The following is a 15,363-nucleotide window of genomic DNA, read 5'->3' on the forward strand; positions in this document are numbered from 1 at the left end:
GCCTTTGGCTCGCGGGCGCAGCCGCGGCCGCGAGCCGGCAAACCGTGAGAACAGCCCCGTCGCGAATATTTCAGCTTGCGCCCCGAGTCGGAGATATTAAACCGATGTGACAGCGATACATTAATGAGACGGCTCGGATGTGACAGAGGTGGGTGTGTGTGGGGGGGGGGTGCGAGAAAGGTGTCGTGGCCGGAGAAAACTGAGTGGCAGCTCCCTGCGGACACAGAGAAATGCTGCTCTTCGATTGTGTAATCAGCTTAATTAGCAAAGCCTCGTTTGTCCATCGCAGGTTGCTGGGCGATTGAGAACGCCGGTGTGTAGAGGTGGCGCCCGATCCGATCTGAGCAAAGTAACGATAGGCCGTACACTGAACCCATTGTGGTCGGCACTCATTCAGCGGAGGAGGAACGGCAACACGACACAAACTCCTCTCTCTCTCTCTCGCTGCTGAAGCCCTCTCGTCGAGGCCAGCAGCAGACCGCGACATTGGCATTTAGCTCCTGAACACATTGCCATCACACGCACGAGTAGAATAGTCGATTTGACGAGCACCCTGCATAGCAGGTGTTGTAGGCTGTGCGGTTGTGGGCGACTGTGGGCAAGCGCAGCAAAACCCATTGTTGTACTGCATTTCTACGCTCCCACGTCCATGCTCCCCGACCGCTAACCTACCGCTGACCTGGCCGAATAACTCCCCCCACTGGCTGCCACGGTGTGTGTGGGGGTGGGGGGGGGGGGGCCTCATCCAGCAGTGGATTGATCATGGCTGACGGTGTTGAGAGGAGAGGGTCGCGCCCAGCACGCTGCCGTGGGGGCCGCAGAGCCAGCGAGGGTGCCGCTCCCCCATTCGAGTTGTAAACTCGTCGCGACGTGGCGACACAGTACAGAGGAGATACAAAGACGGAGATGGATGAGGGGAGAGAGATTACAGACCAGGGAAGGGTGAGAGAGATTAATTCACTTCTTCGGGATAATTGGATTTTTTGTTGTTGATGAAGATTTCAATCGAGCTCATATTTCGTGCAGCCCTTTGGTACTTTCCCCGCGAAGCCCTTGATCTCTGTATATGTCTCTATGCCACACTTATTTCGCACCACCGTACGTAGCCAACCATGCTCTGAGGTGCGGGGGAAGGACAACAAACAATTTACAAAAAGCAACTGCTTGGGGCCCTGAGCTTTTGCCTTGTTTGCTTAACGCCTCATCACCACCCTTGGCATGGACGTCCGGGAGAGATGGTAGATGGATCTCTCCCCTCCTTCCCCCCCTCCTTCCCCTCCTCCTTCTTCCCCTCCTTCCCCCCCTCCTTCCCCCCCTCCTTCCCCTCCCCATCCTTCCCCCCACTCAGAAATTAGAATGCACCGCTATCCCCCGCGCACGTTCTGCAAGTTGGACCGTGCTACACTTTTGTAATTTCCTGCGTAATTTACATTTCTCCAGGCTATTATTTTAAAGTCTAGATTACATTTTATATTTTACTTTGTCTGACGAGCATTTTGGCTTTTTTTTTCATTTCTACTCAACCAATGACGATGGAGGGGGGAATGGTGTGGGGGTGGGTGGCAATACATTTTTTTTTACCAATTATGATGTCGTTTCAATTTTCCCACCGCAGTGATTAACGGTGAATATAAAAAAGGAATGAGTGCGCTCCTAAAAAAAAGTCCCGCTGGGCGCAAGCGTCCGTGATTTGTAAGTTGTCGACACTAATCCCGCTCGCTCGCTACCGGGGAGGCAAAACCGAATCTCTCCTCCTCCTCCTCCATGGCGCGGCGGCCGCGGTCTCCACTCGTCGCTAATTGGAGGCTTAATCGAGATTTGTCGCGCTCGCCCGAGCGGCCCGTTGCGTTTCTCCCCCGGCAAGGCCCACGAGTGGCCTCTCCCACGACGCTCTTCGGTGCCCGACAGGAGAATCAGAAACAATTTAGCTGCCTCGCGCCTGGGGTGATAACCCTATAAATTGCAACAGATCCCCGTGTTTTTTTTTTTCTTTGCACGAGGCCTCCGAATTAATGAGCGAAGATGCCGCCTTCGTCCGACGCAATTTGTCCACGCGACGGGGAGGCATGCGGCCGCATAGCATCGGGCGAAATGACTCCTTCGCCAGGGCGTGAGCCCTCTAATCACGAGCATCTCGCCCTAACCAGCGCTAATTTGTCGCCAGACGCTCTCTGCCCCGGCCGAGATTAAGCCCGTAATGAAATATTGATTCGCGATGTTTTCCGAAGCCACCCTCGCTCGCTGTGCCCCGCAGGCCTGAAGGGCGAGCTGGAGCGCGTGGAGCGCCTGTGGCGGGAGCTGAGCGAGGGGGCGCGGGGGGCGCGGGGCGACGGGGGCGGCCGTCGCCCCGCCGGCGGCGACATCCCCGGAGACGACCCCACCAGGACGGAGGGGACGAGGCCCGACCAGCCGCAGGTAACGCGGCAATGAAGCGGCGCCCGCCCACTGCGCCCCCCCCCCACCCCACGGGCCCCCCACTCCCAACAAATTCCCAACCAATTTTAACGAGACGGCCACGACTGGCACGACTGCGCTCATTCCAAAGTTTTCCTTAACTCCTCCAATTTTACAGCAAAACGAAAAGAAATGCCTCCGTTCGGAGTTCAGCTGCCGTCTGCGACCCCCCCTGCTTAAGCCAGACGCACCGCTGTACAGCGTCGTAAACGCGGGACGGGCAAGGCCCTCCCCCGCCGGGACGTGGGGGAAATCCTATCGCCCGTTCAATCGTTTCCGTGGCCCTGGGAGTGAGCACGTGCTGATTAATATCTTTTTGTGTCAACTGTGAGCCGGTGACTGTTTGTCAGTAATTATTGCGGCCAGACCCTAAGTGCGCAAAAACTGAAACTTTTTTTGAAACAATTTTTTAATTAAAAGAAATATATTTCCCCTCGACCGTTCGACATCAGCCACGATCCGAGGACCCCCCCCCTCCCTTCCCGACTGATTGTGATCATCGATACGGAACAATTGTAACTCGATTACGACCGCCGGGGCCCTGATTGGAATGCAGAAACCCCGAGCGCCACTCCTCCTCCTCACCGCCGCCACTGTCCGGCGCTGCGCGAAACAGCTGGAGCTAATTAAGGGCCCCCTGAGCCGGCGCAGGCCGAGCGGCCCGCGAGGCGAACGGCCGCGTTGGGTTACCGCCGCTTCAAACGCTTAAATTGGCCAACGAAAACAACAAAAAGGAAAACAGGCTTCGCTAAATGGCAGACTGTTCAATGGAAATTCCTAAAAAGATCAAATTAATCGCAAGCCACTTGCAAGCCATTTGGTCAACCTGGGGAATCATCATCAGCCACGATCAGTTCAGTGCTGCGTGAAAGCGGTACCACGATGCTACGGCGCTCAACGTCCGTCCGTCCGTCGCAGTTCAACTCTCCCGCTGCCTTCATGACCTCGGCCACGCGCATCCCCCGTCTGCATTTGTTTCGTCCATTTGACCGAACAATACAAATAATAATAATGTCAATAATCGTGACAACAAAAAACAATAAGAGACAAACTGAATCGAACGGGAAGAATTGAAATTAAGCCTCATGCGAAGTGGTACGTTGTGAGCGGCCCCTGTCTCCCTCTACCCCCCCTCGCCACCCCCCCCCACCCACGCTCTCCCCCCCTCGCTCCTCCTCCCCGCGCTCGCCGTCCTAAGCTCTAATCCGTATGCGCCGTCAGCTCCTCCTTGAGGCTGCCCCTTCTCCGCGACGTTCAATTTGCATTTCTTTCATGCGTGTGATCATTCCGAGCCCCTAATTTTGTGGAAAGCTTTCCGCGTCTTCGCAAGATAATTTCGTTTTTTTTTTCTCACGAGTGATTGAAATTTCCACGTCTCCCCCGCTCGGACGTCCGTTTGATCCTCGGTCCTCCTGCCCGCGCGCGCTCGCCGTTGCGCCGATGTTAAAATAAATATACGCCCGCGGCTTCCTCCCCTCTCGCTCGCCCGCGAGTCTCTCCGAGAACGCCGCACGTGCGTAGAATTTTCTTTCGCGCCGTACATAGCCAGCCGAGCTAATCTAAGGCGGGGCTTTTCTCGCCAACACACCGGTGTGCTGAACTAGTCACGAATTGGCACGTTTCGTCTACGTGACAAACCTTGCTGATTGGCTGTGTCGGGTGGTGGCGCTGCTGGAATGCTCGACATCAAATGTACATATTGCCCGCCAGAACACGTGGTTCAGAAATACGGACGTTGACAAGGAAAGTGACACGGCTACAAAAAACAAATGTGCGCAGGGAAGCACAGAATCGCACTGAGAGACAGAAAGTCGAGCACCTTGATGAGAGACATCGCCACATTGAGCGTTAAGCAAAGTGAACGGGGCTTTGGGTACGGGGGGGAACGGTGGCCGGAGGTCGAGACTACCCATGGAGTGGCAGCCAACGTAGGGAACGCGCCCCAAACGACGTTTCGCCGTGGCGATGGATCAATCCGCTGCTGAATGAAGGCCTCCCCAGGCCGTCATCATGTCAGTCTGGCGATGAAACAATCCATCGGGCTCCTGTGCACGTTGGACGTTCTTTCTCGGGTGCCCTCCATACATCTGTTCAAAAAATGTGTAAAGGGAGCGTGCATTTTGATCCTCTTCCCAAGTGAGTTAACGTTTCTAGGAGCACCCAAGGAATATGAATCTGTCCATTCGATTTTTCAATAAAAATAAAAAAAACCTCTAGCCCAGTAACTCAGACTAAGTCAGGGACGGGTTGTCAACTCGATTGTTTTGTCTTTGTGGTAGGAAAATGGCCCGGAAGCATCCGAGAAGCGGCTGCAGTGGCAGGAAGTCGACATCGCCGTCTCTACGGAGGAGGGGGACGAGGAGGAGGACGAGGAGGAGGAGGCCACGATGCGCGACCTCTGGGCCTGGTTGTGCAACGTGGACGAGGCCCTGGCGGGGGCGGCTGGGTGGGGCCCCCTCGCGTCCCCACGGCACCACCAGAGCCTCCTCAAGGTCAGGGATCTGTCCCCACTCGAGCGCCCGCCCACGTGGCCTTATGGACGCAATGCCCGTGTCCCGTCATCGCTCTTACGTTGATGATGCTGCTGCTGCTGCTCCCGTGGTGACTGCTGCTCTTGGTGACTGCTCCCGTGAGCGTCACTCGCTGGTTCTGCCAGGCACACCGCGCTGTGTTCGTCCACCACACTGCAGCTCACAGCAACACAACAACAACAATAATAATACCACGTATAAAGCAGCTTTAATCAAGGCTCTCAAAGCCCTGCACAAGACACAGCAGCAGACACGTATCTACCCATTCACTCTTCCACCAACTCACCCATCCACTCACCCACCCACCCATCCATTTACTCACTCACCCACCCACCCATCCATTTACTCACTCACCCACCCACCCATCCATTTACTCACTCACCCACCCACCCATCCATTTACTCACTCACCCAACCCACCCACCACACTTCCGGCCACAACACTTCTCTGTCTGCTGCTTTCCGTGCACTGCTGCTGCACTCTGGAATTCACCTCCTCCCATCATCATCATCATCACTGTCGTCGTTGTCATCTCTTGCCGCAGGTTCTCATAATAATCATAACGATGACCTTACTCAGTGCAAGCATCGTCCTGGGTGAATTACGTTGCATTGAATCGGGTGAGGTCATCTCGTCTATCACACCTGCCACAGTGCCGTTTGTCGCCGGCCACTCGGCGCTTTGCGCTAAATAGCCGTGACGCTCCGCCTGGCAGGGGCGGTGCGCGGTTCCGCACGACGCCGCTCGTTCGCCCCGAGGGGTCGTGCCACCCGTAGCAGCGTCGCACGCGGCCCGGTCGCCATGCACGCTGATTGGGCCTCATCACCACGGCTGATTACTCCGAGCGTCCAGGATTGTTTCAGCGCAATCAGTTGGCCGGGGGGAGGGGGGAGGGGGGAGGGGGGCGGCATTGGGGTGGGGGGGGTCGACGCCGCCTCTCTCTACGATCAGCGCGATCGCCCCGGCGCTTCTCGGGGGGTGTCACGGCGGGTCAGCCGCGCCGCTTCGCCGACACACCGAGCCGCCACCGCCGGTGTCTCCGCGTCAATCGGCGCGTGGCGGCCCGGTGCGGCTGATGGAGGAGAGGGGGGGCAGTGGAAGCGGGAGTGGGAGGTGCGGGCGGTGAAGGTTGAAGAAGCCGCCGCCGCTGCTTCACCTGCCGTGCCGAGAGGTGGAACCGGCGACCTCTCGTTCACCCGTCGTGAGAACGCCGCCGTCCGTGAGCGACACTTTATTCAAAACGTAGCAACCGCGTCTCGTCGCTCATCGTCTTCCCAGCTTCACGACGTTTTGTCAACGTTGGCGATTTACCCGCCCCCACCGCCCCCACCGCCCCCCCCAGCCCCACGCTCGCCGTGGTCGTCGCGGTTACCACAAGTCACCGTGGTCGTTCTTTCGAACTGCTTTTTTGTGTTTAGTTTGTTTCCTTACATACGCACCTCCGATGAGCACGGTTGGCTACGTACGGTGCGAAAGAAGTTCAACATACAGTCCATACATGGTTTCTGTGGTCATCATTACCATGGTCGTCATAGTTACCGTGATTGTCATGGATACTTTGGTTGTCACGGTCAACGCAGTCGATATAATTGTCATGGTTACTGCGCTGCTCATCATTTCTGTGGTCACGGTGGTCTTTTAGAGAGCGCCTTGTCATGGTTACCACGGTTGTCATGGTAACTACAGTCATCGTGGCTACCGTGGTTGCCACAATCACCACGGTAACCTCGGCCACCGAGGTCTCTCCCCGGGTTGCCACGGTATCGCGCGGCACGTCTAATTCTCGCGCTCCGCCGTGACGCGAGTTCCGCGAGATTCTTACCGAAGCTCGACAAACCGAGCAGATGGGCAAGTTTTTTTTTTTAATCAGGAACCACAAACTTAGAACAACAAAAAAATTAAGAAATGTGTTCCTATCTGGATACGTCGACGGAGCCGTGATCAAAGCAGGCGCCGCCCGCTCGCTCTTCATCCCCCCCCCCCGTGCATCGTCGCCTCCCCCCTCAAGAGCTGCCGCGGACGAGAGCCGGCGGACGTTCGATGATTAGTTTTACTCTTTGAGGTCGACGAGTGTGAAGTCGAAACGTGGATCGCTCGGCCCAGGTGTTGCTGTGATGTGCCGCCCCCTCCCCCTCACCCCCCCATCCACACCCCCCTCTCGATTCCCACCGAGTTCCGCCTCCCAATCACCGCTGGCCGCGCCGTCACCCAGACGGCCCCCCGCGCCGCCCCTCATTGCGGCGCGAATCAGGCGTGGCTTCGTTCTTCTTTGTACGAACACGCACGGTGGCCGTTCCCGTCGATCCACTGCTGGATGAAGGCCTCCCCCCGCACGCCCCGTGCTTGGCCGCGCCCGCCGGTGCCGGCCCGGCGAAGGCAGCCGGGGGAGCGTCGAGGCCGGGGGAGCGTCGAGGCCAGGGGAGCGTACGGGCGCAGTACAGCGGCGGACGCGGTCCGCGCGCCGGGCCTGTGACGCTGTGGACAACAATCGACCGCGTGCCCGAGACTCTTGGTGCGAGAGCTGTCAGCGGTGCACGGCGAGAGATCTTGGAAAAGTTAGATTTTTTTCACCGAGTGTGTAGAGAAAAAAAAAGGTGGATACTTGATCACGGGTTCCTCCGGTTTTTCCGGTTTTTGCCCTCCTTAGAAAGGTGCATTCAGATGATTTGGCTGCTACTATAAATTCCCACGTTTGATGATGATGATACAAGCCACTTCGATGAGCTATCATGTATGGCCAGGTCGAGCTAATGGCTTAGTGGGCTTTACCTGGTAAATAAAATAGTTTAGTTTATTATCTGTGTCCCCCGGACCCTGTAATCAGTCCCTGAGGACTGCGCCAGGAGCCAATATTCCGGTAAAGATCATCGTCCCTACTCCGTATTTGGTGCTCGTATTTTTTTCTGCGACAAGACAATCTTGGTGTAAAATCTAAACGCGTTGGTACGTCAGCCCACTTTCCAGACTCGCTGGGCTTTCAATGCGGCTTTACTCCGGTGCTCAATCTGTTCTAACCCATGCAGCGTCTACCCATAACCCCTAACTCCTCACCCTAACCCAGGTGGGGGGGGGGGGGCATGACTATTTGGTCGGAAACAAAATAATAATGAAAACCGGGCGGTGGAAGGAGGAATACTCACCGAATAGTAGCAAAATAAACACATTCCTCAAGAAGGAAACATCTTAAAAATCGGTGACGTTTTGGGCAACGACCCTTCCCCAGCTACAATCGCGCCCGCGAATCGCGCGGGAACCTCGCCCAGCCGTTGTCTCCGCGTCAAGTCGCTTTGCGTGAATCCCCGCGAGCTTTTCGGCCGCGGCGAGGAATTTGGCGACGCGTCCATCGCGGCCGCGGCTCTGCGTCCATCGCGGAGCATCGCCACGAGGACGCGGAGACGCCGTCCCCCCGCTCGCTCGCTCGGCTCCGGTTCAAGCGCCGGGGCGGTCGGGCGCCTTTGAAGCCGCCTCCCCTTTCATTCCGACTCCGCGGACCCGCGTTTCTCCACCACCTCCTCGTCAATGCGGCCACTGTAGCACTTGGCTCGCCGAATATATTTTCTGAGGTCATCCCAAGGTTTGCGCGGATTCCATTTTTCATCCAGCGGCGAGTTTCCACCCCCCCCCCCCCCTCCCCAGCAAATTATTTCCTTTGCCTCCACCGCTCCAACCCCCCCCTCCCCTCGCCGCCCAACCGGCCCAGCACTGAGCACCCGAACGCGGCTTCAGTCAGTTCTGAATCGCGCCAAAGCGGCCGACGATCCTGGGACAAACGAGCGCAGCCCTGGCGCTAACCTTTAACCCTTAACCCGGCTGCACCACCCTCGCCCCGGCGCTGCGCTGGAGACTGCAAAGGCGCCGGGCGCTGTCGTTGAACATTCTCTCCGCCGCCAGGTCTCGTTCCGCCGCGTTAATTTCGCGCCGGATAAGGATGCGGAGCGGCAGAGGGGGGCACCACGGCGGCGAGAAAGTTAACTACCTCGCCTGGTATACAGGAGGTCGTGGGTTCGATCCTGACTCTGGCGCCTGTATATTTGGAGTTTGCATGTCTCTCTCTCCCTATGCTCGCGAGGATTTTTCTCCGGGTCCTCTGGATTTTCCCTCCACATATATAATCCACGTGCGTTTAGAGTATTTGTGTGCTATCAATTTCCACGTGACCATAAGCCACTTGGTTGAGCTATCATCTATGGTCAGGTCGCTTCTGAAATATGTAGCTCAGTGAGCCTCACCTGGTAGACTGGACACAGGCAGAGGAGGGAGACTTAATTTGGCCGCCACCGTCACGTGGGCCGATGGGAGGAAGAAACGTGGAGCTCGTATGATGCACGCTCTGTGTGCACTTAAGTGGCCGTTATTCAACCAGCTGAGAGATGGTATTGAGATTCGTATCCTTTTGTTGAGAAGTCGCCGTGTGGCTCCCTGCCGATGCGTTCTTCCGCCGCCGTCCGGCACGATGTCCGACGCTTCGAAGGCTGCGCGTGCTGCGAGCTTCTTTGGGGAACTCGAGCAAAACGTCAGACATCGTGCCGACGTTTTGCTCGACGCGCGGTATGGCCCGAATATGCTTGCGAGAGTCTGCGCGTACGTGCTTGCGTGCGTGCGCGTGGAAGTTTGCAAACACCAACACGATTCCGTTGTGAACTAATTTGACAGCAGCGTCAACTCCCTTCCCTCACATCAGCTTCCACCCCCCCCACGTCACCTTCCACCCCCCTACCCCCCACCGCCCCCACCCACCCCCCCATTGTTCACAGACAAATTAAGGCCACTTCCCTGTCGATTATCCTCATCTTCCTCTGTACGTGTACCCACACACACGTGAGAAGGCGCAGCGTGAATTTCACGCCCTCGGCGTCGATCCTCGCACGCGAGGCTTACTACGTAAGCGGTGTGAAGACTCGCGCAAGATTCACACGCGAGGCTTACTACGTAAGCGGTGTGAAGACTCGCGCAAGATTCACACGCGAGGCTTACTACGTAAGCGGTGTGAAGACTCGCGCAAGATTCACACGCGAGGCTTACTACGTAAGCGGTGTGAAGACTCGCGCAAGATTCACACGCGAGGCTTACTACGTAAGCGGTGCGCAGACTCGCGCAAGATTCACACGGAGCGGTGGGCTCGCAGAGCGGCCGCCGGCTCACCGCCCCTCCGTGCAAAGCGACCATCGCCGCCGCTTCTGCGCGCACGGCGCCTTGGGCCGCGATCGCATTGAGACGCCGCCGCCACCGCAGCATAAACCCAAACTCCGACGGTAAACGCCGTGGCGCTGGGAGCGGCCTCCCCCCATAGTAGCCCTAGAAGAGAAACCCGGAGGTGCCTGCCTTCTGTCTGGAGAGCAGCGGCGGCGGGCTGCAGCAGCAGCTCGGCGCGTGCCGCGATTCACACGCGCGTGGCTTTCGTGGCCCAAGATTGCTACCCGCACCGCTCGGGGCCTCTGCTTCTCACTTGCATTGGCGACGCCTGTGGACACGTGCGCGGCCGATTATCGCTGTTCAACTGCGAGGGAGCGCGTCGCCGGCTCGCCACTCCGCATCCTCACGCGCCGGGCAACCCTCGAGGGTTTGACCCAAAATCCACCGAGCCAGGAACGACCGTTCATGCCCTGCTTCGTCGAGGCCTGTCTGGTCCCTCTGTGCCACATCCAGGCACCACTGTCCCTGTAGTGTCACGTTGAGGCAGCACTGTTCCTGTAGTGTCACGTGGGACAGCACTGTTCCTGTAGCGTCACGTCAGACTTGGCTGTCTCCGCACTGTTCAGCCGCCACACTGCAGGTCACAGGAGCTCACTCACTCACCCACCCATTCATGCACTCACACACTCACTCACCCACCCACTCACTCACTCACCCACCCACTCAATCACTTACCAACCCACTCGAGCACTGACTCACCCACCCTCTAGTTCGCTCACCCACCCATGCACCCACCCACTCACTCACTCACCCACCCACCCACTCAATCATTCACTCACCCACTCACTCACTCACCTACCCACTCATCCAATACCAATACCCGCCATTGGCTACTAAGTGACATGGCCTGTGCCAGGCCATGTGCACCCACTCACCCACTCACTCACCCACTCACTCGCCCACGAACTCACTCGCTCACCACACTGCAGGTCACAACACCTCTCTGTCTGCTTCCTCCCTTGCACTGCTCCACTGTGGAATTCCCTCCTCTCATCGTCGTCTCTTGCCCCCCCCCCACAACGATAATAACCTCGCTCAATTCGACAAACGCGCGAGCTCGCGACTGCCCTGCGACCTTGAGCGCCAATCAGCCTTTTGGGCCACTGCTCAAGGAACTGTGAATTAAAACGTTATTACACCGAGACACGCAATGGGCCGCCACGGACATGGAGCGTTATATCAGCTCATGCGCAGGAGTGAAATGGGAGCGGTAGCGGTGCTGGGCCAGGAGGGATGGGTGGCATCGGCATGGGCAGATCTTCGTCCAACAGTGGATAGAAACTGTCCTATGATGATGAAGATGATGATGGCAACGTGCATCTTCGTCTGCGATGACTTTCAAATCTCGAAATGCCAACAGGAAGGATGATGATAGTGCTGCCCGCTGGCCGTGTGTGCACAAAGACCAAGATCCCCCGTGTAGTCTTAACAGACTGTTGGGGCAAGCGCTGTTAGCGAGCACCTATAAAGGCCGGCACGGCACACGCGCGGGTGTGTGGCCAACACCGCCCCAGGCCGCCTTTGTCTCCCTAGTGGGGATGTTTTACACACCACACTCGCTACTCATTTGAGGCTGAGTCGACCTGGGGGAGACCAAGGACCGGTTCAAATATTCGCCACTGTTATTGTTCGTGAAAGGGAATTGAACTCGGAGCGCCGGGTTCATAGTGCAGCATGCTAGCCGCAGTGCTACTGCCCCACACGCACACACACGGGGCGTGGCACGGGCTAGACAAGAGAAGAGCTGATGTGGTACGGGAGGATGTGGAGTTGATTGGACTTGCCGGTGACTGGTACCAGTGGTGTCATGATCAGCCTCTGTGGAGGAGGAGGAGGAGGCTTGTGAAGGGTATTACTGGGTAGTTGGAGGCAGTCGCCCTCCAGCAACAACAGAGGGCGGAGGAGCGACGCTCACAACAACGAGCGTGGGGCAGATAATACGCTGCGAGTTGGCACAGCGGGGAGCACAGGTGATGCTTCTGCAAGTCATCTCGGTCGGTCAACCCATGGCGCCTGGGTCTGTCCCGTGTGACCTCCTGCCGACACTTCGCGTGGCCTCAAGGTGCACCTAGCCTGGCACAAGCTCCGTGGTGACGTCACGGCCGTTGTTGTTGCTGCTGCTGTGCACGCACGAGCGCACGCACGAGCGCACGCACGAGCGCACGCACGAGCGCACGCACGAGCGCACGCACGAGCGCACGCACGAGCGCACGCACGAGCGCACGCGTGCGGTGTTCACGGCGAGCGTTTGTGGCCATGAGCGCGAGTGAGGCCCGCCGCGTGAGAGAGAGCGAGAGAGCGAGAGAGCGAGAGAGCGCCTGGCTCAGAGAAGGAGCCACCCCCCCCCCCCACCACACCACCTCGTCAGCATCCCTCCCATTGACCTTGACACGCACCTCATTAGAATAAAGACTGCGCTCACCATTCATTGTCCGGCGACTTAATCAGGGGGGAACTCATGCAAATGCGGCCGCGCAGAAAAATAGCTGTCAGGGCCGCTTTGTGTCAGCGCCGACGCCTCTCTGTGCGCGCGCCGGCTCGCCGGGCCTGATTGGCGCGGCTCGGGAGCGGTGGGTGGAGGGGGGAGCCGGGGGGGGGGCGGCAGGGAGGGAGGCGGGAGGGGCGGGGGGAGGGAGCCGGGGGGTTCAACGCGCGGCGAGGCCCCTGGGAATTCCTGGACACGGAGACGATGGCACGGCTCATTTGCATGTTGCGAGCGCACCGTTCGCCCCTCGCCTCCTCCGCGTCCCCGCGGTTTGTCAACAGATGCGCGTGCCCCCCGATCGCTCCCAAGAGCCGCCGTGGCTTTGCCGTCTCGTCCTCCAGGTGGAGGGACCCGCGGGGAACGCCGGGGACGTAGGGGGGTGGGGGGGGTACGAGAGCGGAGCGGGGTCACGAAGCAAGGGGATGGAGATGGTGGGGGGGGGGGTCACGGATGAACGCGGGGGATGCAGGGCGACTCGTATTTATCATCGCAGTTATTCCCCCGGTTGACGTCGGGCGGGGGGGGGGGGAGCATTCCTGCATTGTGTGACGACGAATATCGAAGCGACGTCGATCGAAGCGGATTTACTTACAGGGTGGTGGGTGGGTGAAGGCGAAAGCCGAGAGGCGACAGATAATGGTCAAGGGCGCAAGATGCTGTTGGCGACCTAAGTGTGCGTGGGAAGGGGGTTGAGGCGACGCAAAATCACGTGGTGGTGGCGACAGCGTCCACAGAGCGACGACGTGTTTGCGAGACAGGTTAGCGGGGTGAGACGTACCTCGGGGCACTGCCGTGCCGTACTCTCCGGAAATATAAGCGAGGAACTTTCTAACTTCCGCTGTGCTTGAAAGCAATAGTTGCGGCTGACAATGTGGCAGTGCGTGCGTGAGGGACCAGATCAAGAGAACTTTCATCGGCACCGGGCGTCATCCTTTCTGGACCCGCAGAATGCGGTAAATTCTGATCGTCCGCTCTGTCGAGGCTGAAGATGACTCCCGTCCTGTGATTTCAACGATTCAAGCGGCAACGTCGCTACGCGTATTCCCCCGCGGGTATGGGGGGTGGCGAATGCACGCAATAAGTTTTATTCGTTTTAACGTCGGGCTTAGCTTCACGTTCCGTACGCCACATTTAAGAAGAGAAAGAAAACAGAACTGAAATGACCGAGAGGTGGGATAAGAGTGGTGCGTTTGCCCTCATCGGGCGTGGGTGGTGGTCGTGGTGGGGAGTGGTGGTGCAGCGGTTAGCGCGCTGCGCTAGGAACCCGGCGACCCGGATTCGATTCCCGCTCACGGCCAACACCAGTGACGATTATCTGAACCGTTCCTGGGCCTCCCCTAGGTCGACTCAGCCTCAAATGAGTACCTAATGCGGTGTGTAAACATCGCCACTGGGGAGACAAAGGCGGTCGGGCATGTTGTTGGCCACCCACCCCCTTCGTGTACCGTTCCGGCCTTCGTTGGTGCTCGCAAACAGCACTTGCCCCGACAGTCTGTTAAGGTTATACGGGGGTCTTTGTCTTTGGTGGTAAAAGGGTCGAGGGAAGGAACCCTTACAATCCAATACCAACGCCCGCCATTGGGCCCCCTCTCAAAGTTAATCACGGAGCGGTCGCCGGCGTTTAGTGGCCAGAATTTCCCCTTGTAGCCTCGCGCTCATCCCAACCCATCACGGTTTGATAAAAAACAACAACGGAATTGCCGCTTTTTGGGAAGTCATTCGTGCTTGACCTGTCGTGACACCAGCGTACGTAATGGGAGTGTACATTTGTGTGCACGGGCTGGTAGGATGGGGATGGTTTTTTAGTTTTTATTTGTATGTTTTTGGGGTGATTTGTTTACCTTTCCCTTTGCACTTTGCACTGCTGTCGTGTTTTGTTTTTTATTCTTTGTTGTTGTAACCTTCTTAGCCCCTGCGCCTACTGGACATCTGTGGAAAAACAGAGCTTTATAGCTTCACCGGGTTCCTCCTGCGGTATAAATTAATAAATATTCTTATTCTGATGCGGAGGAGCCGATGAGGTGCTGCCCATTGCTCAGTCGAACGAGGCTCTCAACAGCCTCCCTCACCACCGCCCCTCGTGGACCCTTCAGCGATGCACGACGATGATGCTTGGAAAACCAAACGGAGTTCACAAGATGTCACAAGCACTCCGTGAAAGAGCCGACAACGCAGATGGTCCCCTGGATTTGATCTTCAACGAGGTTCATGGGCAACAACCTCCGATTAGCACGGTTGGCTACGTACGGTGCGAAAGAAGTTCAACGTACGTACATATAGATATAAACATAAATTAATATTCTGATTCTGACATTCGAAAAACGCATCCACACACCCATAATGTCAGCAGCAGATGTGGTGATACTTGATCGTGATGATGAATCAATGGAAGATTGAAAATTCTGCGGCAGTGTGTGGCGACTGTGGTCACCACCTAGAACAGCACCGCGGAACGTGAAACGTGGACTCGGTACCCGGTTCACCATTGTGTAATGTGAAATCAACGCCCCGTTCACCATCGTGTAATGTGAAATCAACGCCCCGTTCACCATCGTGTAATGTGAAATCAACGCCCCGTTCACCATCGTGTAATGTGAAATCAACGCCCCGTTCACCATCGTGTAATGTGAAATCAACGCCCCATTCACCATCGTGTAACGTGGACTCGGTACCCGGTTCACGAACGCGAAGGAGGAGGCA

The 15,363-nt window shown here is 57.4% G+C and overlaps 1 protein-coding gene across 3 annotated transcripts in view; it reads left to right on the forward strand.

Annotated features, from left to right (window-relative positions):
- The window catches only part of LOC144944063 (uncharacterized), a 110,125-nt gene that overhangs the window by 40,908 nt on the left and 53,854 nt on the right, over window positions 1-15,363 (forward strand). For all 3 annotated transcript variants that reach the window (XM_078872110.1, XM_078872112.1, XM_078872111.1), the window contains exons 10-11: window positions 2,255-2,415; window positions 4,734-4,946. In XM_078872110.1, the coding sequence (XP_078728236.1) occupies window positions 2,255-2,415; window positions 4,734-4,946 (374 nt within the window). The remainder of the gene's footprint in view (window positions 1-2,254; window positions 2,416-4,733; window positions 4,947-15,363) is intronic.

This window comes from Lampetra fluviatilis, chromosome 33 (genome assembly GCF_964198595.1).
Source record: "Lampetra fluviatilis chromosome 33, kcLamFluv1.1, whole genome shotgun sequence".
In the NCBI taxonomy this organism is placed as follows: Eukaryota; Metazoa; Chordata; class Hyperoartia; order Petromyzontiformes; family Petromyzontidae; genus Lampetra; species Lampetra fluviatilis.